This window comes from Salarias fasciatus, chromosome 8, assembly GCF_902148845.1.
Source record: "Salarias fasciatus chromosome 8, fSalaFa1.1, whole genome shotgun sequence".
Classification (NCBI taxonomy): Eukaryota; Metazoa; Chordata; class Actinopteri; order Blenniiformes; family Blenniidae; genus Salarias; species Salarias fasciatus.
Window position 1 is genome coordinate 17,415,048 of NC_043752.1, and position 23,739 is coordinate 17,438,786.

At 47.2% G+C, this 23,739-nt stretch overlaps 5 protein-coding genes across 8 annotated transcripts in view; 2 read left to right on the forward strand and 3 right to left on the reverse strand.

The window, feature by feature from the left end:
* rhbdl1 (rhomboid, veinlet-like 1 (Drosophila)) overlaps nt 1–949 on the forward strand; it is a 30,416-nt gene extending 29,467 nt beyond the window's left edge. Inside the window, exon 8 of the mRNA XM_030098333.1 lies at nt 678–949. Within this exon, the coding sequence (XP_029954193.1) occupies nt 678–949 (272 nt within the window). The remainder of the gene's footprint in view (nt 1–677) is intronic.
* A 4,765-nt stretch (nt 950–5,714) lies between these two features.
* LOC115393370 (uncharacterized) lies at nt 5,715–8,129 on the reverse strand. Its single transcript, XM_030098353.1, has 6 exons — nt 8,025–8,129; nt 7,793–7,941; nt 6,553–6,646; nt 6,306–6,465; nt 6,075–6,227; nt 5,715–5,995 (listed from the first exon to the last, which is right to left on the reverse strand). Exons 2-6 carry the CDS (start codon nt 7,921–7,923, stop codon nt 5,805–5,807), a joined length of 729 nt encoding a protein of 242 aa, XP_029954213.1. The 5' UTR covers nt 7,924–7,941; nt 8,025–8,129; the 3' UTR covers nt 5,715–5,804.
* wdr24 (WD repeat domain 24) lies at nt 8,126–14,252 on the forward strand. Of its 2 annotated transcripts, none has more exons than XM_030098301.1 (11): nt 8,126–8,179; nt 9,894–9,972; nt 10,220–10,704; nt 10,785–10,962; nt 11,037–11,709; nt 12,214–12,326; nt 12,405–12,532; nt 12,624–12,728; nt 12,812–13,149; nt 13,223–13,407; nt 13,498–14,252. In XM_030098301.1, the coding sequence occupies exons 3-11, from the start codon at nt 10,224–10,226 to the stop codon at nt 13,664–13,666; spliced, it is 2,370 nt and encodes a 789-aa protein (XP_029954161.1). In that variant the 5' UTR covers nt 8,126–8,179; nt 9,894–9,972; nt 10,220–10,223; the 3' UTR covers nt 13,667–14,252. The 2 variants fall into 2 exon arrangements, with proteins under 2 accessions (XP_029954161.1, XP_029954162.1); XM_030098302.1 differs by having other exon boundaries at nt 9,897–9,972.
* Nucleotides 14,253–15,005: 753 nt separating this feature from the next.
* Nucleotides 15,006–19,714, reverse strand: anks3 (ankyrin repeat and sterile alpha motif domain containing 3). Of its 2 annotated transcripts, none has more exons than XM_030098309.1 (15): nt 19,663–19,714; nt 18,892–19,078; nt 18,626–18,824; nt 18,363–18,484; nt 18,206–18,287; nt 17,792–17,909; nt 17,547–17,696; nt 17,270–17,395; nt 17,080–17,195; nt 16,839–17,003; nt 16,620–16,744; nt 16,391–16,532; nt 15,938–16,313; nt 15,767–15,859; nt 15,006–15,676 (listed from the first exon to the last, which is right to left on the reverse strand). In XM_030098309.1, exons 2-14 carry the CDS (start codon nt 19,056–19,058, stop codon nt 15,777–15,779), a joined length of 1,971 nt encoding a protein of 656 aa, XP_029954169.1. In that variant the 5' UTR covers nt 19,059–19,078; nt 19,663–19,714; the 3' UTR covers nt 15,006–15,676; nt 15,767–15,776. The 2 variants fall into 2 exon arrangements, with proteins under 2 accessions (XP_029954169.1, XP_029954170.1); XM_030098310.1 differs by lacking the exon at nt 19,663–19,714 and having other exon boundaries at nt 15,938–16,009; nt 16,079–16,313; nt 18,892–19,058.
* A 1,778-nt stretch (nt 19,715–21,492) lies between these two features.
* On the reverse strand, nt 21,493–23,368 carry c8h8orf33 (chromosome 8 C8orf33 homolog). 2 transcript variants are annotated; one of them, XM_030098342.1, is made up of 5 exons: nt 23,151–23,368; nt 22,539–22,945; nt 22,372–22,462; nt 22,121–22,267; nt 21,493–22,003 (listed from the first exon to the last, which is right to left on the reverse strand). In XM_030098342.1, exons 1-5 carry the CDS (start codon nt 23,176–23,178, stop codon nt 21,801–21,803), a joined length of 876 nt encoding a protein of 291 aa, XP_029954202.1. In that variant the 5' UTR covers nt 23,179–23,368; the 3' UTR covers nt 21,493–21,800. The 2 variants fall into 2 exon arrangements, with proteins under 2 accessions (XP_029954202.1, XP_029954201.1); XM_030098341.1 differs by having other exon boundaries at nt 21,496–22,003; nt 22,539–22,978.
* Nucleotides 23,369–23,739: the final 371 nt, after the last annotated feature.

Consider the following 23,739-nt stretch of genomic DNA (forward strand, 5'->3'; position numbering starts at 1 on the left):
TATATATATTGACTCTGTGCTCCTCTGTTTTCTCAACGCTTGCTCGCAGTTCGCCGTGATGCCACTGCATGTATCATCTGGCTGCTGTTTTAAAACCTGTTAGGTCTCAGACACGCTGCTTAAGCTGTCATTGTTGTGGTCTTCGGTTCTCTTGTCCCCGAGTGGACGTCTTGCTTTGTTTTCAAAGCCTTTGAGTCCTACTACTTGTCCTTTTTCTCCACACGAAGGCCGATACACTGTGACTTTCATTAGTGAGCAATATGTTCCCTCCATCTGTCCTAAGCAAGCCGCCCCCGAGCTGAGAGAGCAGCGAGTCTCTGCTGGAATCTTATATTTCTCCTCAGCGATCAACAAACAGAGACAAGATATTTCCAAATAAAATGTGACACATAATTTTTTTTTTTTTTTATGTGTGTGTGTGCGCTACTGTGAAAACCAAATGCTGAGTGTCTCTGGGTGTACAGTATCAGGGCCAGCTATTTATTCAGCTGAGGAGACTGTGAAGGAGCAGCAATAATCACATCTGAGAGCACTTTTTACGACAAAGATTTGATTAAATTCTCCCGCGAGCCACGTTTAAATCCAGACTTTGATAAAACCTCACCTCGCAGAGACGTCGGCTCACTCTGCTTTGCTCAGAACTGAACGTTATAACCGGGATTCTCGTTGTCTTGCAGTGAGTTCAGAGGTGGGCCGTGCCGTCTGGCTGCGCTTCTCGCCGCCGCTGCCCTCCTCGGGGCCGCAGCCCAGCTTCATGGCGCACCTGTCGGGCGCCGTGGTGGGCATCAGCATGGGGCTGCTGATCCTGCGCAGCTACGAGGAGAGCCTGCAGAAGCAGTGCTCCTGGTGGGTCATCGTCTTCTCCTTCATCACCTTCCTCCTCTTCGCCATCTTCTGGAACATCTTCGCGTACGAGCTCCTCGGAGTACAGATCCCCCCGCCCCCCTGATGAAGGCCCCCCCCCCCCCCCCCCCGCCCCACCCCCCCTCCTCCAGCAGGCGTTCCCCATTTACAACACTGACTCAAACCCTGCTTTTAACAAAGGTTCCCCCTTTGAATATAGTTATCTCTCCATTTCCTCTCATATTAGACCCAAAAGAAAGGATATGAAATCACTCAAACTTAAAAAAAAAACAACAAAAAAAGTCGACCAAGAATCCTTTTTTTACAGATAACTTTGCAAATCAAAGAATTATGTCTCTTTTATTAAAGAGGGATTACAGTAGCAACAAGTACAGGTGAAAGTTCCTCAGATCCATATTGAGGAGCATTATATCTTTTTATATTTGTTGAATTTCATCCGCATTACCAGCACTAACCGTTCTGTGAGCATGTCGCCATCTCGCTCCTTCTTTTGAAAAGCCTTTTTTTTTTTTTTTTCCAAAAAAAGTCGTTTCGCTGAGTGCATCTTTCATTTCACCTGAAACCTCAAATTACAAGAGTCGAGACGTGTGCGTCTCCGCTGAAAAGGCAAATGAATTAAAGGAATAAGAGGTGCAGGATGGGGATGAGCTGCAGCGGCTCTCCTTAAACCGCCGCGGCGTTGAACCAGTAATAAAGAAGAACACGAAAGCACCAATGAAATATCAATTTTTTTCCAGTCTTGCAGCCCTGGTGTGACTCTCGGGGGTCACTGTGGTGCTGTGCCAAATTCCTGGACGAGCGAGTGAAAAGCTGCAACAGCCAGCAGGATGTTTCAGCTGCTGTGACGCCCTGAGTGCAAAGCGATTAAAGAGACCCCTCCCCAGAGAGAGCGGAGGAACGCTTCACGCCAATTCTTCTAGCTTTATTTTCCAAGGAGTACCTTAAGGTTAGAAAGATGATTCTCACTTCGTGGAGGACGTCTCGTGTTTCGGCATCGTTGATTTGACGTTATACCTACACTGTGGATACAGAAGCATAGCTAACGCTCACACGCTCACACACACACACACAAAAAGGTCGTGAAGACAGAAAGTTGAAGTGACGATGCTACAGGAGATTGAAGAAGAAGAAGAAGAAGAAAAAAAGAGCGCTGAAGTTTCCTGGACGGACGTCGGCTCAGCAAGCGAACTCGATCGGCACACCATGTAAAATATGCCATGTCATGCTCTGTGGCTCTCAGCGAGACAAGCACACACACACACACACACACACACACTCACAGACACACACACATAGCCTGTTCTCGCTCTGACAGACTGAACTGGGGAGGGCGCGGATGTGACCGTCGTGTCCCAGAGGGCATTGGGGCCTCCTGAGTCGGGCCCGGTCAATACCTCAGCTTCTCATTCTTAGGGACTGTACACATTTGTAAAGGAATGTACCTATAAAGAAAACAAGAGTGTTATTAAGTTGTCCCCGTTTTCATTTGATAGTGGATGTGTATATTGTATGTTCATAACCAAGAGTATATTTATTTGTATTTTTTTGTTCCTCCCTGAAGGAGGAAAAAGTTTCAAATGGTGCAAACTTTAATGCTATGATTGTTGTCCTTCTGATAACTCCTCTACGGCTTTTTGATCCTCTGAAAAACAGTGAGGCAAATTCCCCTATTTTGTTAGACAAACACCAACAAGTTGAGCTCACTTGATTTTATAAATCTTCAGTGCTTTACAGAATAAGCCATAGAAAGAACCGATTGGAGAGGGGCAAAAGCAAAGGGAGCAGAGCGCTGGTTTGAAACCTGCGGGCTGGAAGCTGCGGTCGATATTCATTTGTTTGTGTGCGTGATCAAAAATGACTTCTTCTTTGTGAATATTCAAGCAGGAGAAAAGAAAAGAAGGCAAACTGTGCGAGTACAAGCCTGTGAAACCCCGGACTGTTTGACACGTTTTCATGTAGCTGGACTCATTTTTACCACTTGTTGGCAAAAGAAGACGCAGCTTATTTTATTTTATTTTATTTTTTATTTTTTGCTAAATCTCCAGACTCCCCCGCAGCGTGCAGACCGTTCTGCCGCCATCCCTCCGCCTGCAAATAACAAATTACGGACGAGGGGTGCTTCTGTCACATATTATCTCGGGAGTGATTCGAGCTTTTGGAAAAGTTGAGGCGAGGATAGCAATTACATTTACTCAATGTTATGTTCCATTTTTCAGACTTTCAATCAATAATTCATTTGAATGTCCACTGGCTGCCTGAGGGGGGGAAAAAAAAAAAAAATCTTGCATCTGCAAGTTGTCTTGACGGTCGACAGTTCTCAGCATTTGCTTTCACATGAAACTGTCAGCAGTAACAGAAGATTCATGTTAAGTATGAAATAGCCATAATACTATGTTTCAGATACATTTAAACAAGTGGAGATCATCCAGCGTGGGGAAGCGGTGTACCCTTGATGGAAGCTCTTGTGTATACCGAGAGTTATTATTGCTTGGGACAGCAAAGATGCGTTGATGAATAATGCATACATAATCCGTTAGCCTATAATGAAGATAAAGAGGATGTCTGAGAGGAGGTTAATGTGCCTCTTTAGCTCAAGATTCATAGGAACCCAGAAGGGTTGTAAAAGGGCTAGTAAATGGCTATGTTTTTGTAGAACACATTAACTGTGAATATAACCCCCTCCTGGAAGTCGGTGCGGGCGCGCGAGTCCTCCGTGGCCCTGAAACCGAGAGCGACAGAGTGCTGAAGTCCAGGTCTGCTCCGGTGAAGCGGTCCGAGCGATCTGCCGGACGTCTTTGGTGTGTGAGGCCACAGAGAGACGCCTGAGAGAACAGCGCCGGCACTCCTCCCGAACACCTCAGCAGCGTACCGCTCCTCCGTCCCCCCGCCCCACCCCCCAGTGTCAGGATGATGCATGGCTTCTTGCGGGGATATACACCAGAGTCCAGATCGAGACCGTAAACAGGATATCGTCCATTAATAAGTGGGCCCGACAGGCAGTGTGATGTTAATTTAATTGCCGCCGCTGAGTGACATATTTGTTTTCAGCGGGGATGACATGAGCTTGAATCGGAGCATCCCATCAATAACATGCGATCCATCACTCCGGATAATCTGCGTCTCTCCTATTAATTGGTCGTGGCTGCAGTGCGAGATCGCGGTCATAAGTGGGAATTTCTTTCTTTGCACTTCTTCATATGATGTAGTTTCCTGTGTGCCAAATTCTCTACTGCCATAACAGTAATTCTCTGACGCTTTTGTACCTCCCTATGCTAATCCATCGTGCTGTTATGCCTTGTTGTGTGCGAGCGGCCGACGCTAAAGCGCAGAGCAGGAGGGCCGCTGTGCGGCGTTGGACGTCAACCCAACACCTCCTGCAGCTGCTCCGATCCGCTGTGTGCCAACAAGCCGGCCAGGTTGCCTTTTCTCCACCTTTTAGTTCACTCTCAGATGTCGGTTCCTCTCACTTGAAGGACTGTGTGCAGCAGGCAACTGTAGCTCCTGAGAAGGAAGCGCGTTCGTGAACCAGAGCCACTGGAAGCTCAGTGACACGACTTTAACGCAGCCCGTCTGGGATGCAGGGAAGATTTCAGCCGCCAACTCACTGGGTGGCGGCATGTAATCTGATAGGGAGTCTGAAATCCGCCGTCTTGTCCAGGTTGAGTTCCTCATCCAGCACCGGTTTGGATTTGGACTGATCAGTGAGAAACTGATTCCAGGACCGGGCTGAGTCACGTGTGCTTCTGTCCGAGAATCGTGCAACATGCGAGCAAACTCCAGCTGGACTTCGCTGCTGATGTGCACGTTTTCTCTGTAGCAGCCCGGTGAGAGAAGGGTTTCTAAGGTTTTTGAGCCCCAAGCTCCCAAACGATCAAACGCGAGCTGCAGACCTGAATCCGCACGGTCAGTCTGCAGCAGAGCACAGACGTAAAGAAAAGGAGTTTTTCTTTCCCCTGAAGACGAGGGAGCGTTTTCAGTTCTGTAGTGTTTGCTGAGGTCTTGGTTTTTGTTTTTTTTTTTCCTCGGTTTCGTAGCATATTGTTTCCACCGTCACAAATACTGAGCCACTTACCGTTTGTGCAGACGTCACCGGCGGTGTCTTCGAAGCGAGAGTCACTTCCCTCCCGGCGGCTCCGGAAAGCTCGAGTCTCACATCTGTGCTGCTGCGCTGGTTTTACATGAGCTGCTTACTCGTATCGATACAATGGTGCCAAGCTTACGAGGTTCAGCCTCTCAGACCAGACAAGAGGTTGGACCAACACAGCGTTTACAAAAAAGAAAAAGCAGAAGAAGCTATTTTTTTCTCTCGGTCAAGAGGAAACTAAAGGAAAAACTAAATTTACATATGGATAATTTATATCAAAGTCCTCATTAATTATTTCACAATCTATTGTACTTTTTAAATGTTCTGAACGGAACCATTTTATATTGTATATATATGAATATATTTTGTTTTATTTTGTACTGTTCATTGTACTTTGCTTTGATTTAGAAACAATATAAATAAAGAACAATACTGTGGCAACATCTCAAGGCTCGGTTCGTATTTGGAAAACGAAGAGTCGAGCTGCTGGTAGAAATAGTTGTGAAGGAGTTTTAGAATTTGTGTAAATAATGACAATTATAACCTCTTATACAAATCTAGCTGGAAAGTCTTTCAGTTTTGGACATTTTGAAGTTATCAAGCGTGAAATGTGTACAATTTCAACAGATTTACTTTGAAATGAACGGTAATGTTTTTTGAGCTGATGCGATTTCCAATAATCTCAGGTAAAAAGGGAATCTTAATACACCTGCTTCACTTTGAAGTATTTTAGTGAGCCGTTAAATAAAGCTACAGCAGATTCTCTTTCATATAAAGGTTTTAATAATATGTGAAAAACATTAAACAGCTGCAAAAGATGAAAGCATCTTTCATGTAATATGTTGGAGCTTTGGTTTCATACAGTCTTGAGCTTCTTTGTGGGCCTCTGCTGAGCGTCTGGATCTGAGCGCCGCTTGCTGTCGGCGGCGCTGCCGCCGCCGCTCACGTCCACGTCCTTCAGAAGTCGGAGCTGCTGCTGTGTGTCCGTGGCCACGGCCCACAGACACAGCTCCAGCCGGTGGGGCGTCCAGTCCCGCTGCGGGTCCGCTGAGGATGGCGTTCACAATTCAACATGAAAAGAAGAAATAAATTAAAAAAGAAAGGCACAAACTGTGGTTTCTCCCACCTTGGTTTAGTTGTTGAGCTCGCTCGGCCATCTTGTCCAGGTACAGGCCGTAGTGCTTGGCTGTGTACTGCACTGGCTTCAGTCCCGGGACGCTCTCCGTGGCTTCGTCAGACATGAAGGCTGCGAGTTCTGGAGCTCCTGCAGCCAGAACAGCTGGAGCGAAATGGACAGTCAGACACGAGACGAGCTGGACGCAAACGACCTGAAACAACGAAGAGTCCCGGGATCAACCTGACGCGGTGGCCGGTCCGATTCCCCTCAGGGTGCTGAGCTCGGCGACGGCCGCCTGCACGTCCGGCAGGCAGCTGAAAGCCTTCCTGGAGCATTTCTGCACCGTGTCCTCGCTGTTGGACGCCACCAGCTGCTGCAGCCTCGGCCTGAACTTCCCCCTCTGCACGAAACACCACAGCTGATGCAGAAGAGCGCACCTTCACAGTCACATGACTGAAGTACAGAGCGAGAGGCAGAGGAACTTTACAGTGAGCTTCCACTCCATCAGCTTCACCATCTCTGGCAGAGTGACGTGTTTATCAGGTCGACTTAGAATCAGTTCAGGAAGCTCCTGCTGGTACCTGATCACAGATTTATAAAAGAGGCAGAATTATTAGGATCTAAAATCATCTGGAAAATACCTACGACTATTACTCGAGGTCTGTTTTTGGTGTCATAAACACTTTCAGCGATCATAAAAACACAGATCCCTCTGCAGCCCAGATGTCAAAAGGAGAGGAACAACACTACTTGTCAGATAAATCGATTGGCATACTTTAACTTGTCCGGACAATCTTTAATATTGAGCCCTGCGGAGCTGTGGATATATTGATTATTCATAATGATGAATGAAGATTTAAACCTTTATTCACTGTTATTCTGTTAAGTGATAAGAGCGAGCTGATAAAGTGGCACAAACGATGGATGGATACAGTAAGCAGCCCAGCAGAAGGAATCGGGCCGATCCTGCGGTCCGTTAACAAGATTATTACCAATTACAGGCTGAGGAATTACAGATAAAACGGCAGCTGTGGATGCATTTTCTTCAAGTTTTGTACAATAAGTTGTACAAAAGCTGCACATACTGAAACAGCTGAAAATAAGGACTAAACTCAACTCCTCTTTAGGTTTTGATTTGATTTATTCAATCTCAGCTGTTCAACACACTGTGTCGTGTTTGTAATATATGTCAAATAAAAAAAAAAGTGAATGGAGAATAATACTGAATACAAGTCAAAGCAGTGAGCTGTCCTTAACAACTCAAGACACTCTAAAGTGTGGCTTTCAGCTCCTGCAGGCTTCAGCTGTTGTCCTGTGTGTGTTTAACCACAGCTTAAGCCCCTTTTTTTCTTATTTTTTCCCAAAAGAAGGAATATCTGACCACTTCACTGTTGGTGAACTTATTCTTGAGAAGGTGTGAGGCCCCTGATGGTGCCACTTAAACATTAACCGAGATATTTGAACTTTGACTTTCTGAAATCACAAAAGCAAAATAACTAATCCAAGAATGTGCCATTGGATTCAGATTTGTGTAAGAAATTATCAAATGTTACTGACACGTGTCAGGTACAACTGTCCCACAGTGAAATCTGTGAAACATGACTTCACAATGTGGTTACTGTGATTAAAAAGTTATTAGAAAAGTACTAATAAGTGGATTGCTGTTGGAGAGCATCCCTCTCCTCTTGTGTTTTCAGCTGTCAGGAGGGGGGAATCGTCAGGATTACCACTTGTCGAGGTGGAGCAGCTTCCCAGCCTTCTTCCCCTGAGCCCTGGCCTCCACCACATCCCAGTACCGATCATACACTCTCCTCCAGCGGTCTGGATCCTCGCAGGCGAACAGAGACATGCTGCTCATGACAGCAGCTCACATCACCTGCAGACACACGCAACAAAAGCATCGATTTAACAGGAATAAAACCAGAGCAAGGCGGCATTAGATGCATTTAGGAGTTTCACCTTCAACCGTGTGGATATTACTCAATGAACATTCAGTTTGGAGGCAAGCAAAAAGAGAAGCCAGCAGTGTGGAGCAGAGGCGCTTCCGTTACTCAAGTTCTCGCGAGATTTCAGCACACTTCCTTTGCCGCAAGCAGTTAGCCGCTTAAGAACGGGTTTGTCTCTTTTAATACTTTATGATTACACTTCGAGCACATTTAGCCAGTGGAGTATGTCCGTGTTACTTGTATACATGTGTGTGAGGAATAGCCTCGGGGTTCGAGTGTTTCGTCTTTGCAGAACTGCTCGATAGCTAAGTTAGCATGTTAGCATTAGCATCACACTCCAGCCGTGTTTATGATGAGCGGAGTTTAGGCTGTTTTGAAGATCCTGGGAAACACAAAGTGAGCACCAAAAGTCAGCCAGCTGCCACACGCACAAACACACACTAAAGGGAGTCGATTGAGACAATAACGAAGAGTTAAATGAGTGTTTAGAGGGCTTGCTTCCACCTGACAGCTTGTTTGTGCACATGCTGGAGGAGTTCATCATTCCCACCAATCAGCTCCTGATCCATCAATAACAAACAAACAAACCAAACAATTTAGTGTTCCAGAGAACAATGTGATCGGAATCCTGAAGCTAATGTCAAACTATTCTCTCTGCGTGTTTTCATCACTTCATCCTGTCAGTAATGAAGAGAAGTTTGGCCAGTGTCCCTATTTTCATCATTTAGAGGTTTTAGTTTTCAATACTTGTAAATTAAAGCAATGTATGATTTCACAGGATTATAAATTCCTGTTTGCATCCATCCTCTATCTAGTCATCAATCTAATTATTCTTCTTCATCCATGCATCTACTTTCAATCCATCCATCCCAGCTTCAGGGACAGACAACCACAGTCACACACTCACACCGAGAGGCCAGCAGTTCACCTCTCATGCATGTTTTTACACTGTGGGAGGAAGCAGTCAAACAGGGAGAAAATGCAAACCCATGACCTTCTTATTGAGAGACAACAGTGCAATCCACTGCACCACCATTGTTAATATTGAATGTATGCATGATCAATGTGCAGTACATAGAAAGAGGTGTACTTTTGAATATTTATCAAAATGCAGACTATTTGTCCTTTAAACTTCTCTTAATCTCTCTTTGTGTTGACATCGGTATCTCTTACTTATCTTACTTAGTCCCGTTAGTCCCAGTGACGTAAAACAACACTTATTGGACTTTGGTACTCAGTAATCCTCCACTAAAATCTAGCAAGAAATGCATCACATGGCATTTTATTTCTTGAATTGAAATAACTGTCATTTTGCACATTTTAACTCTTTAAGGCAGACTTCATTTTATATTGAAAGCCTAAAAACACATTTTACTAACTTAAAACAAGTGTGTCGAGGAGAATGTAAAGTAACTCTATTATCTTAACAAAAAGGTTGGGTTTGAAGTGTCCCATAAAAGGTCTAGAGTATATTCTCAATAACTATAATCAATCCTGTGGGAAGTGTGACCCGGGTGCAGTGGAAAAATAAGCAGAGGATGAAGTAACTTCAGCTCTCTTAGTGTTTGTGGGTGAACTGTGTAATACTGATATCAGACTGTATGAAGCAGCCATTTTCTTGAAAGAAAAAGTCAAACTTTTTCCGCTGCCTCAGTTTAACACAGACTGAACAACACAAAACTAGAACAACTACACTTAATTTGAGGCCAAATGATCTCGTTTATTAATGTTTTCTTGGTTAAAGGAGTCATGACTGGGATTACCAGAGTTTATCTCACAGGAAGAAGTGTTTCATCCCCAGTCTTATTGTTTGTTTCCGTTCTCTGTGAGAAGTACAATCCCTCATGTTGCTGCTGTGTTTCTGGCGCGTTTCTCTCCCCAGCAGGTTGTTTCTCATGGGAGCACGAGAAGAGGTGTCTGTCCAGCTGCAGACACTGACGGGCCCGTCGGTTCCTCATCCGGTGAGTGTTGCAGCTGTTTCATTATGACATGTAATGTTGTTCATTAGCTGATTTGTTAAACATGCCACCTCTCCTGACCCCCTGCACCAAGGACAAATCTCACCTCTCACTGAACTGGAGGGCCACCTGCTGGTGAAAAGTAAAAACAGCTTGTGCATAATTGCATCTGCAAAATGTTCGATTCTCTGTGAGATGAGAAAGAAGTGAACCATGTTTTAATAAAATCTTTACCTCCTGTTTGCCCTAGCAACATGGAGAAAATGTCCCGGGTCACCACCGCCCTCAGCAGCAGCGCCATCACCGGCCGGACGATGTTCTGCCACCTGGACGCGCCCGCCAACGCCATCAGCGTGTGCCGTGACGCCACGCAGGTGGTGGTGGCCGGGCGCAACATCTTCAAGATCTACGCGCTGGAGGAGGAGCAGTTCGTGGAGAAGCTGAACCTCCGAGTGGGCCGCAAGCCGTCGCTGAACTTCAGCTGCGCCGACGTCATGTGGCATCAGATGGAGGAGAACCTGCTGGCCACGGCGGCCACCAACGGCGCCGTGGTCACCTGGAACCTGGGGAAGCCGTCCCGCAACAAGCAGGACCAGCTGTTCACCGAGCACAAGCGCACCGTCAACAAGGTGTGCTTCCACCCCACCGAAGTTTACATGCTGCTGAGCGGCTCGCAGGACGGCTTCATGAAGTGCTTCGATCTGCGCAAGAAGGAGTCGGTCAGCACCTTCTCAGGTACCGCGGTTTAAAGATACAACTCACACGTGTTTCCTCGTTTCAGTTTCATGCACTGATGGGCTGTCTGATTCTTCCAGGCCAGTCGGAGAGCGTGAGAGACGTGCAGTTCAGTATGAAGGACTATTTCACGTTCGCCGCCTCGTTTGAAAACGGCAACGTGCAGCTGTGGGACATCAGACGGCCGGACCGCTACGAGAGGATGTTCACGGCTCACACCGGCCCGGTGTTCTGCTGCGACTGGCATCCCGACGACAGGTGAGAGGGGAGCGGGAGCCGTGCGGCGCGACGAGCCCCTGACGCTCCCGCTTCACGCCGTGTCTGCCTTTCAGGGGCTGGTTGGCCACGGGCGGCAGGGACAAGATGGTGAAGGTTTGGGACATGACCACGAACCGAGCCAAGGAGATCTACTGCGTCCAAACCATCGCGTCCGTGGCGCGAGTCAAATGGCGGCCCGAGAGGAAGTTCCACCTGGCCACCTGCTCCATGATGGTGGACCACAACATCTACGTGTGGGACGTGCGCCGGCCTTTCATTCCCTTCGCCACCTTCGAGGAGCACAAGGACGTGACCACGGGGATCGTGTGGCGCCACCAGCACGACCCCCACTTCCTGCTGTCTGGCTCCAAAGACAGCACCCTCTACCAGCACATGTTTCGAGACGCCACGCGCCCCGTGGACAAGGCCAACCCCGAGGGCCTGTGCTTCGGACTGCTGGGCGACTTGGCCTTCGCGGCCAAAGAGAGCCTGATCAGCAGCGACGCCAACAGAAAGCCGTACCCGGGCGGCGACCGCCGCTACCCCATCTTCTTCTTCAAAAAGCCCGACCCCACAGAGCAGTTCGCGCACGTGTCCAGCGTGCTCAGCGTCTTCGAGACGGACCTGGACAGCAACCGCATGGACTGGTTTGTGAAGACGGCTCAACTCTACCTCCTCAGCGGGAAGCCGTTCGCCGAGCTGTGTGATCACAACGCCAAGGTGGCGCGGGAGCTGAAGAGGCCGCAGGTCAGAGGGGACGGGTCTGGAAACCGGTTTCTTTAGTTTCTACTAGATAATTAGGTTTGATATTAGTGGAAGTTTTACAATGTGTGTCTTGCTCTTTCAGGTAGCGCACGTGGAAAAAATCGTAACAGGAAAATGAATAGCAAAAATTATTTTTATGGAGTAAATACGAACATTAAATTTGCTTATTGCTCTGTCAGTTTCAAGAAAAAGGTAGATAAGTGAGCAGATTAAAATATAAACAGGACTTCCCATTTGAAAAAAATATATATAAATGTGATAAACACACAGGGTATTCAGACAGCGAGACACATAGCAGGAGAAATGCATTAAAGAGTGTTTACTTTATCCAGAGATCAGTGAATGAAGTGCCTTAATGGCACTGGGAGAAAATAGAGTTGCAGGAAAAGCACAGGTGCTTGACTCTTATCTACTTGTAAATGTAGTCAGGTATTCTTTTTTTTAGTGTGGTGGATAATCAGTACTTTTTTTCCGTCTAATTTGAAGGTTTCCACTACATGGACCATGCTGAGAATTATGTTCTCAGACCCAGCGAACCTCAGCACACCTGGCCTGAACCAGAGCTTCAGTAAACTCGGCACGCTGCCTCTAATGAACAGGTAAACAGGCTTCACAGGGCGCCGTTAGGAAAATACACAGGATGAACATGTTCTTATTGAGCATTTCTGTGTTTTCAGCTTCAGTTTGAAGGAGATGGGCTCCGGATTGGGGACGGAGGGCAGGCTGGAGCGCAGTAAAGGCGAGAACAGGCAGGACATCATCCACCTGGAGCCGGGGAACTCGCACATCAGCAATAATAACGAAGGTTGGCACGAAACACAATGAGATCGGAGCTCTTGCGCTTATTTTCAACATATAAATGGATCTGTAACTGGTACTGATTGATTCATTCTTAGAAAACGAGGAGACAGAAGGCAGCGAGGGCCAGGCTGAGTACATGTTTGGAGACGCGGAGCTAGACGACGACGACCTGTATTCCATGGAGCACGACAACCAAACAGGTCACTCACAGCCTCCTCGCCCACCGCTGTTTATATCTGCCTCTTTCATACCAGCCTTCTCTCGTCGTGTCTTGTCCCTACAGAGGAGCAGGAGTACACTCTGCCCCAGGAGGCCTTCCAGCTGCGCCACGAGATCATGGACCACCCGTCGGCCCCGGAGCACCTGCAGCAGGACAAGGCCGACTCGCCGCACGTCAGCGGCAACGAGGCGGAGGTCACCTGCCTCACGCCCATCGAGTCCTTCTCGCTCATCTCCATCTCGCAGCCGCTGTACAGCCCGCACCTGCCCGCCAGCTTCTTCTGCCCCATCGTGCGGGAGATGCTGACCTACTACGCCGAGAAGGGCGACGTGCAGATGGCCGTGTCGGTGCTCATCGTGCTGGGCGATCGGATCCGCAAAGAGATCGACGACCTGACGCAGGTGAGGCTGTAACTGAGGCTGCATGGATCCGGCTCTGTTCATGAAGGCTGAAATCTGTTTGTTTTTGTTTTAGGAGCACTGGTACATGTCCTACATAGACCTGCTGCAGCGGTTCGAGCTGTGGAACGTGTCCAACGAGGTCATCAAGTTGAGCACGTGCAGCGCCATCACCTGCCTGAACCAGACCTCCACAACGCTGCACATCAACTGCAGCAACTGCAAGAGGCCCATGAGCAACAAGGGCTGGATCTGTGACAGGTGTGGACTCTGCTCACCAACACGCGTGTGTGTTCAACTAAAAACAAGAAAAGAATTTGTTTGACACCCACCCGTGTGTCTGTCTTGCAGGTGCCACCAGTGCGCCAGCGTGTGCGCCGTGTGCCACCACGTGGTGAAGGGGATGTTCGTGTGGTGCCAGGGCTGCAGCCACGGCGGACACCTGGAGCACGTGATGAACTGGCTGAAGAGCAGCGCCCACTGCCCGGCCGGCTGCGGCCACCTGTGCGAGTACACCTGAGCCACCGCCGCCTCCCCCTGCTGGAGCGGGAAGCAAGAGTCCTCGCCCCGGCCCGGCATCGCCACCGTCTGCCTGCCGCTGTGGAAGAGAAGGTTTACAGAGCCTCTCCTGGACCGATACTCAAGGGCAAATACAATCATGTTCATCCAGATTTGAAGTTTAGCCGTTTCTTTTTGTGGAACTACTAACCTCATTCACACCTGCAGTCGGATGCTTCGCAATCAGATAAAGCTTGACAGTCAGGGCAGATCTGATTGGCCGAAGCACTTCCCACAAGGTTTGAAAGACTCTTTGTGAAGAGAAACATCGTAAGCAGAGGTTGTGTTTTTTCTGGAGTGAAATCGTCAAATTTGAAGTTGTGGCTTCGTCTCGTTCTAACTTGAATCAGACATGCATTTAATGCCGGGTGTGAATGTGCAGGGAGACGTTTCAGAGTGTATTTTCCTGTATTTCTCCCCTTCTTGGTTTTACTAAAGAGATTGTTAATGTTTGTACATATTGAATATTTTTAAAGTACTGTAGATCATGCTGCAATAATTTATATTCTGAAGAGAAACCGCTCTTGATTAAAGCAATACAGGTTGAACTCTGGAGTCGTCCGGCTCCTGATTGGTCCGTTTTGTCTTCAAGACTTCGCTTCTTTCCTCCCGTCTCTGAGTTACTGTGAGTAAACACTCCAGCCTGAAGGCGCTGTGGAGAGAAACAACAGTACTTATTCATTTTACCTCACAATAGCAGACTCTGGAGGGCCCAGAAGCCCCGGCTGGCGACCGGCCAACTCGTCTGGCCTGCAGTCCAGCAATTACACACAGTGTTCTCCGCTCGGCGGGGAAGCTGCGTCCAGACTGCGGCGCGTTTCGGTGCTTCACCAGCGTTTGTCTTCCGCCTCTCGTCGAGTCTGATATCAGAGGCATCAGGAAGGTTTTAAGATGAAAGATTAAAAAAAAGACGCTCCTCTCGTCATGAGGCGTGATTCTGGAGGACAGAGGACGGCGGATCAGCTGCTGGAGCTGAGCTCAGCCGGCGTCCTCGTCGTGCCAGGCCTGTTACTGCTCACTAACCGCCATCGCATTGACGAACTGCCAGAAACTCTGAGCACAATGGAGGATTTTCAGATGTACTCCACATGAGAAGATACCAACAATCAGGAGGGGGATTCTCTGACCAGTCTGCACTCTGCTTTAACACTTGAAGCGCATTCTGAATTTATGTTTGACAAATTGAGATTTAAAAATACTTTTTCACAATTTTGTTTTTTAAATGCTCCTGAAATATCCTGTAGATTTCAGTTCATCTGTTATTTTCAAATGAATCCTGAAGCTCAGACCATGAATTTCCAGGCAGGTTTTATTCATCCAGATTTCATACAACCCTGTAGAATTTGAAGGATTTCTGAAGAGTTAGTTACCACGGAGTGAAATGGGAAACTAAAGCCGTCGGATATTTCTGAAGCTGTCCGTGTGTGATGCGCAGAGTTGCAGCATGATGGACTGAAAAGGTTTTTTTCCCCTCTGTGAAGAATAACGGCTGACAAGCTTCTCACATTTCTCTCATCCAGCAGGACGTCATTTAAAGGAAAGGATAAGAGTTACGGTGCAGAACACACTCTAAGAACTACTGCAGGATACACCTCTGCCTGATAGCGACAACATAACTTAAAGGCATTTCATTTCAGAGAGTACAGCTTTGTAGAAACACATCACAGTATTTTACAGCCTCTGATCCACTTCCAGGCCCGCCTCCTCTGAGCAGCGTCCTCCAGCACAGGCGTGGGGGTCGGGTCCCTCTTCTGCCTGCTTGTCTGTTGGTTTTTTGTTGTTCTGCAGCAGCTGTGCCGCCCTCGGCCCGTCCTCGCACGGCGAGCTCCGGTCCCTCGGCCGATCCCAGACTGGTCTGCTTCACTTCGCCGGTCCGGTCCGGCGCCGCCTGGCCTCGTCTTCGGCCTTCTCCCGTTTCTGCCAGATTATTCCGGGTGGTTAGATCACCCTCCGTCGATTTTGGCAAACGCCCCTTCAAAACAGTTTTCAAAAGGCACGTCAGGGTCGCTTGTTTTAGTCGCTGAAGACTTCCTCCACCGTCTCCATCTGAAGTTTTTCTCACCCTGAAAAGCTTAAGGCCGCTCCCAGCTGTCGGAGACCTTCTCGGGTGCACTGAGTCGCCTCAGACTCTGCAGGATGGTCTGCAGAGTCTCTGCTGCAGAGTGGAAACCAACAGCGTCAGCCTGAAGCCGCCGGAGCCACTGCTTCACCGCCGAGCGCGGCGCCCTCTTACCCAGTTCGTCGTCGTAGGAGTCCAGCTTCCTCATGAGATCTGCAGGACTGGAACAAGTCGATCCGTCTCCACCTACAAGAAGATGTCCGGTCATTCTAAAAGGACAGGAGGCGTTCCCCGCCTTCCTGGACCTGGACTCACCTGTGGAGGAGCTGCTGCTGCCGTCGGCAGTGAGACAGGACAGCAGCTCAGCGCGACAGGCTCTGGCCTTCAGCAGGGCGGCGTTCATGTCCTGAGCCAGGCGGTGGTCCTCCACCAGCTCGGAGTGGACCCTCTTCCAGGCCATTTTGTCCTCCATCAGACAGCCCTCCATCACGGTGCGCAGCTCCTTCTCCTGGGACACCTGGCTCTGCAAGCTCTCCACCTCCTCGCAGCGCTGCGGGCAGATCGCTCTGGGTCAGCGTCAGAAACGCCAGCAGGCTCACATGGAGGCGAGGGGGGTGTCGTCGGTACCTTGTGCAGCTGGATCGCCATCTCCTGCATCTCCGCTTCAAGCTGGTCGGCGTACGCCTGCTCCAGAGCGTCCCCCGGTGGCCGGGCGCTGCTGTGCCACCGCGCGATGGCGGACGTCATCTTACGCTTTGGTCCAAACAACCTGGACGACAAGACTGTCTTCAGCAGTTCGTCCCATCAGAATGAACAATCACGAGAAAGCGATTCCCAAATTCCCCCCCCATCTTACGTGATCCCGATTTCCTTGAGGTCGTTTTCTGTCAGAGTGAGGAATATCCGCAGGTCAATGTCTTGCTCTTCCAGTAAGGGGAGATACTTCGAGAAGCCGATTTGCTCCAAGAATTCTGCCAGATCCTGGAGGAATGACGGATTCAAAGCCAAGTTAGGAAGCGTGAAGCAGACAGACGGTGAAGTGGCCTTCCGTGGTCCACAAGTGAGTCAGACATGCCTTTGGACCTTTGTAGGAGGGCAGAGGACCAACGTGCGTGTGCGTTCCACAGTTCGCCGTCCCGCTGGAGTGAGCCGCACCATTGTTACCGTGGCGACTCTTGCATTTCGAGTGGTGGGCCTTGTTGACTCGGCGAGAGCTGCTCCTCTTGCACTGGTCGGAGTCCTGGAGCGGAGAGATACGACTGTCCCGTCACCACGAACAGAAGAAACAGAAACAGAGGTCTGGAAGCGGCGTTCACCTCGTTGCTCTCCACGGAGCCCTCCCAGTTGAGGCCGGCGACGTGCGGCAGGCCTTCGCTGCTGCTGCTGCTCCTCCTCATGGTGGGCATGTCGTTGTCAAAGAACGGACTGTCGTCTGTCAAGTTATCAGGAAAACAGTCACTCCGGCTGCGTGTAACCGTTTCGGTGGCGCGTGTGTGTGACTGTCACCTCTGCTGCTGTTGCTCTGGCCGTCCAGCTCGTTGATGGGCGAGGTCACGTCGCGGTAGCAGATGTCCTCGCTCTGTTCTCCGATGTCGCGGAATGTCATGTAGCCCGGCGGCGCAGCGGAAGGCTCTGCGAGGAGCAGACTGTCGTTTATTAACCACTCTGCTGCTGTTGCTAACCCCACGGCCATGTTAACCGAGAGTACAATTCCTGCAAAAACCACTCGGTCACTTCTGTGGCTCAGCATGGAGACAGGTGTGGATGTGTTATGTGACGCTACCACACAGTTTGCTGGGGCCTCCTACTCGGAACTTGGCGATGGCCTGAGGCCCGTCGTGGATGCTGACGCCTTTGGCTCGGTTTCGATTGGGCCTGGTCCTCGGCGGCGCGCTGTCCGAGTCCTCAGAGGAGCTCAGGTCCTCAAAGTGCCCTGAGCACAGACGACTCCCATCAGGAAAATTATCCACAACGTCGAGATCTCGGTTTATTTTTTCCAAATAATAAAGAAATTTTAAGGGAAGTCACCTGATTTTACTCTCGGAGATCGTGAGTCAATGAGGCTGACGATCTTTGTGTAGCCATACATCATGGCCAAGGCACGGGCGCTCTCTCCTTTAGCGTTACGGTCGTCTGCTTTTACCTTCTGGAAACAAATGTTTCTGTCATGAGACTTCATAAGTATTAAAGGCAGTTTTTCTGCAAAGCTTCCATCTTTATGGATGACTATTATGATTGTCTGTATTCTTTATTACTGCTCGCTCGCTGCTGCAACAATATTGTGGGACAAATAAAGGATTACGTAAAGTAATCTTGAGAGCATTTAGAAAGCAGAAAGAGGAAAAACCTGCAGCATCTTCGGACTAACATCAAGTTCGAACTTTGAGTACAACTCAGATGTTGAACTGGAGTGATAACGTTTGCAGGCAGTCACCTACTCACATGATCGAGGAGGTACTGCACAATGATTTCATGACCAGAAGCAGCAGCCTCCATTAGAGGAGTGAACCCCGACCCCGGCTCCCTGCAGACGGAGGGACAAGAAACTGAAAGATACAAGATGATCTGACTGAACTCTCCCAGTTTTAACGACACTCACTTGACGTTGGTGTCAGCATTGTTGTCCAGCAGGAACTTCACCATCTGCTGGTGGCCCGTGCTCGTACAGTGGAACAGAGCCGTCCAGCCTCGAGAGTCCTTCAGCTCCAACTCGGCACCTTGCTGGACAGAAAAAAAATAAGAAAATCCAGCATAAGAGTGCAAATACACAATTATGCTTTTCCAGTTGTGTGCATTGTCAGCAAGCTTGAAAGTTAAACACTGCATCTCACAATGTGCCTCATCAAGTTTAAGTGTCATTACCTGAAGCAGAAAATAAGCAATGCTCTCATTCCCACAGCTTGCTGCCAGCATCAGAGGAGTGAGTCCTTTGGGTGTGGTGGCATTGACGTTCACACCAGCTTCCAGCAGCAGGTTCACTATGTTGTCATGTCCGATATAGGAGGCATACATCAGAGGGGTCCATCCGCCGATGTTCTTTCCATTCAGGTCCACCTGACGCCTGCAGACAGACACGTGTCAGCTGCGAAATAAACACCAACAAGATGAGTGTGTGAGGAGGTGCACACTTTTTGATGCACTCAGCCACCACGTCGTACTGCCCGATGGAGCAGGCGGTGTGCAGGTCCAGAGGCACGTCCAGCTCCTCCGGCCGGACCAGGGAGTCCCCCAGCCACAGGGACAGGCTGGCACCCAGCTGCTCAGACTCACTGGCCTCGTCACTCAACTCAGACATGTCTGCTTTCCTCCTCACACCTGGAGGAGACAACGCAGTTACGGATTGACTGGTTTCCATGTTAACTGGAGACCAACTTCCTCTGGCGTCCACCGCTGCTGCAAATGTTAAAAGTCTAACAGTAAATTGTAGCAGCGCCTTTTACAATAAAGTTGTTAAGAGTCGTACCTTATGTGCCTTGTTTAAACATCTGATGTTACTAGCAGCAACGACGGACGCTACAGGAAGCGGGTCACTAATTAACAGGGGAACCAGTTAATCCAAAACACCATCAACTGATAAACTTCTCACGTTATTTGACCATCAGACAGCGCTGAAGTGAATGTCACAGTTATTTTGGTAGCAATTAATCCGGGCTAATACCGGTTTCTAAATTACTTTAAATCCACTGCTAGTTTAATTTGCTCACTTTTACCCGTTGTTTTCTATCCTGTGCTAAGCTAGTTTAGCGAGATAACGGGTCCAACTTTTCAATGCTATGTAACACAAGAAAACGAGCCAAGAATTATATAAAGTCGCGAAGCTTATAGAACGGCGACAAAAATAACTAAAATACATATATTTAGCAGTGTTGTCAGATGTAATGAGTTTTTAAAAATCTCACAGTTTGAAGGTAAGTTTGTTTTGTCCAGCCGAAACTTTTCTCCTTCAGTGTGTCACATTCAAAAGTGTTCGTGTGGAACCTCACCCCGCCCGTTCCTGTTGGGAAAACCTCCCACCAGAAACTGGTTGCAGTGAGAGATGCATGAACCACATGGAATTTAATGTTTTCATTCCATATATTTGACTTTAATCCTGGAAATCTTTAGAATCCTCATACTGAACTTATATTCGTACTTATACTTTTATTTTAAAGAATTTCTTCTGGGAGCATTTCATTTTGGTTCTGTTAGACTCATACTTAAAATTATACTGAAACTTAAATCATACTTTACCCATAGTCAACTTATACTTACAGTTTGCTTATACTTGAATGTAAACTCAAAGTTAAACTTAACCTATATTCATATTTCTGTTTAGATGAATATGTATCTCAACTTATATTTAATTTATGCATATAAATATACTTACTTATAGAATTCAGAAACATGGGACAGATAATGCAGTTCCATGGTCTTTTACATATAAAGCATCAGTTACAACAATGAGACTTCAGAGCACTTTTTTTTTACAAATTTATTGTCTTTTTAAATTTTCTCTTTCTTTTTTTGATGGGTTATATATGAGAGCATGTACTGAATAAGCTTCAGATTGCTGTTATTTGTTTCTGAGCTTTCTTTTGTGGCCCCTTCCAGTCTTGTACTGATATTTCGTCACCTTTATCATCCATCCACAGTCTCAGCTTGTGTTCATCAGACCCAAATACAAATAAATCACACAGGAAGGAAAAAGAAACCTTCGTCATAACAATGGCATTGCTGTCTCCAATGAGGAAGTAATCAATATGTCCAAAGAATGGCTTTGAAATGACGATGTAAAACTTACATAAGACCTAATCTTGGGATTTTTTTTTTTTTGTTTGTTTGTAAGATAAAATTGATGAACAATTTTTTACATAGACAACAAAATGAATGTCAGAATTTAGGAAGAATGTTCATTTTTAAGATATTAATCCCACCAGTCACTGATATTTGTACTGACGTCCAGCATTCCAGAGATGAGGTTGAAGATTCTTGTCAAAGTCCTCGGTGCACCTTTACAGAGAAAACAATTCATTTCCACACGAGCAAGCACTGATTACAGGATGTATCTTTCTGCTTCTTCAATTGGGAGATACAGATTCAGAGAACAAAGGACAGAAACAGAAAGCAACCAACAAACTGAGATCAGAGAGAAATCTGAGTAGCAGCAGACATTTCAGATAACATATTCCAGTTTCACAGTCAGAGATCCTGACTCCTCAGAGAGGAGGAGTGACATGAAAGCTATGAAGAAAAACTACAATGAGAGAAATGAAAGCAAAACTAATCCTAAACATATGATAAATACCCCGGAGATGGACACAAAACTCAAATTTGAGATGCAAGTAAGTCACATCAACTGAATGATGGCAGAAAGGAGCAAAAACCAGGCTTTTAACCAAACATAATGAAACCAAAAACAGCATTAAATACACAAAATATCCACAAAGTGACATTGCATAAAATCTTAACACTTTGAACAAATAGTCATAATGTTTGTGACCGTTCAGTCTCGTCCAGTTCGAAGGTTTTGAAGCAGTCGGGGTGTCATTTAAAAGGTGGATGTTTCAGAACGTGTCCATGATTATACATGTCAGTCCGAAGTTTCATTTAACTGATGAAGCGCGATACATCTTAACATCTATCAGCAGGTCTTTGGTGTTTGGGTGATCAGTAAAACTAATTTTCACTGCTGATATTTTAATATTTATCAGGCTTCTTCCATCAAATCACTTTCTGTTTGAAAGAAACACCAGATTAAAAAGATTAACAGCAACTGAAGGAGAAATTACACTTTCACTGGAAAACTATTAACCACTGAAAAGAAAGTGTATTAGTGAACAGAAAACACATTCCAAGCAAAAGCGTCAAAAAAACATTTTATTAAAAGAAGTTAATCCAGAAAAGTAATAGAAGGTTTTACTATTTTGGTTTGATGGTTTTTCTTCAGATATCTTTGATGCAGTTGGTTTGTGTCTGCAAAGCAGTGACCAGCATACAGTTCATATCAGACGGATTCCAGCAAACCGCTTCATCAGACGTTTTCCTTCAGGGAGGCAAATCACAGAAAATTGAACTGAAACTCCTCCTTCGATGGAACAAAGACAAAGTCCGGCGTCTGCTCGTCAGTCTGCGGCGTCGGCGCTGCAGCGGTCTGCACGCTCTCCTCTGCGCCTGCTGCCTGACCTTTGACCTCGGCCTTTCTGTGGAAGACTGACTTCTTCGGTGAATCTGAGGCAACTTTGACATGAGCTGAGGCCATTTCTGTCAGGGACAGGAAAGGCTGTCAGTCACAGATTCAGCACACACTCGATAAGATGAAAAGCAACACTTTTAAAAGGTTTTTATTTCGGAAATGGGCACAAGCCAGAAGCCACTCACCACTCTGAATGAGCTTGAACTGCTTGCTCTTCTCTTCCTCCATCTTTTTTCGGTAGTCTCCGGTCATCGCTCTCATCAGCTGTCTTTTCTTGACCAGAGGGGCCTTGGAGCTGCGCAGCGTCTTCAGAGCGCGGGAAGCCTCCTCCTCTGCAACACACACATTTTCACATTCACACATCTTTCATCCGGAGCTACAGGCTGGCTCGTGAGATGTCAAAATGCTGTTTGCTGCATGAGGTTAAAACTCTCACTTTGTTTCGGTGTGGCCTTCTGAGACCTCAGTCCCAGTTCCAGCTGTTCGATGCACCAGTCGAGCTGCCTGTTCAGCTGCTCCTCTGCACTCTGAAAGACATTCAGCAAGGATAATGATTAAGATCCGTCCTCTGACACCACATAAAGGACTCCATTCAACACTTACTGGCTCTTCAGTGGCTTCACACTCCTCAGACGGCTTCTTCTGCAGCTCTGGACTCGATGGCTTTTTCTTTCCAGATTTCTTCTTCTTCTTTGCTTTTGATTGTACAGATGAAGATGGAGAGGTTCCCTCCTGCGGAAAAGGTTTCTCCTCCTGAACTTTCTGTTGGCTGCCAGAAGAAGGGGCACTCTCGGCTGTGTCCATATTTTCTTCCGACGTCTCAGCAGGGATTTGAAAGTTGAAGGCGAAAGAAGAGCCCTGCCCTGTGAAAGATATCCGGCTTGTGTTTTGCTCGATCCTGTCAGACGGAGGGGTTTTCTCAAGAGGTGCTGGAGAGCTGTCGGTGAAGAAGTTAAATCTGAAGGTGTTGTCGCTGCGATTCCAGAGTCGCCTCTCTGCTCCACCTTCAGCTGAAGCCGGGGGATTGGATTTAGGTTCAATGTCTGTTGAATACAGAAGGAATCACAGGAGGAGTGTCTCTTACAGATACACAAATATTGTGGACAAATGCTGACATACAGCTGTAAATAATCAAAACAACCCTTCATTGAGTTTAGCCAGGGACTTCTAAAAGTAAGTAATTCAGATTTAAGCGTGCAAAACGTGAAAAAGTACCTATAAACATCAGTTTCTGCTCGTTCATGCTGATTCTGCGAGGTTTAACCTGAAAGGCTCCAAATCGGTTACAGACTCTGAGACATGCTGGAAATTCTCCTTTCGGTTTACCTAAGACCCAAAAAAGTTTGAAGACGTTCACCGTGAACTCTCTAACATGTTAAAATTCCTTTTCTAGTTCAAGTCAGTTTCCAAAATATGTTACAAGCGACTCACCACCTGTGCCACCCGAAATTCATTCCGTCTAGAACACATTTACCAACGTCCGGAAGTTCCACGCACTCTGACGTCAACTACTCGAAAAAATGAAATAAAATAAATAAAACAAACAATGGGATATGAAAACGCTTACAAACGAAGAATACTTAAGACTGAATATCCACTGACTTTTGAGATTACAATAAAGATGTGTCTAGGTGACTTAGAAATACAAAAAGCGTTGTATTTAGGAAAATAATTGACACATTGCTTAAAAATAACACGAGGGACGTGTAGGATTCTTTCGAATCGTTTCAACCGTCTATTTTCTGTATTTTAATGGAGCGAACACGGCATGTGATGATGATTTCTTCCTTGTTATAATAAAATG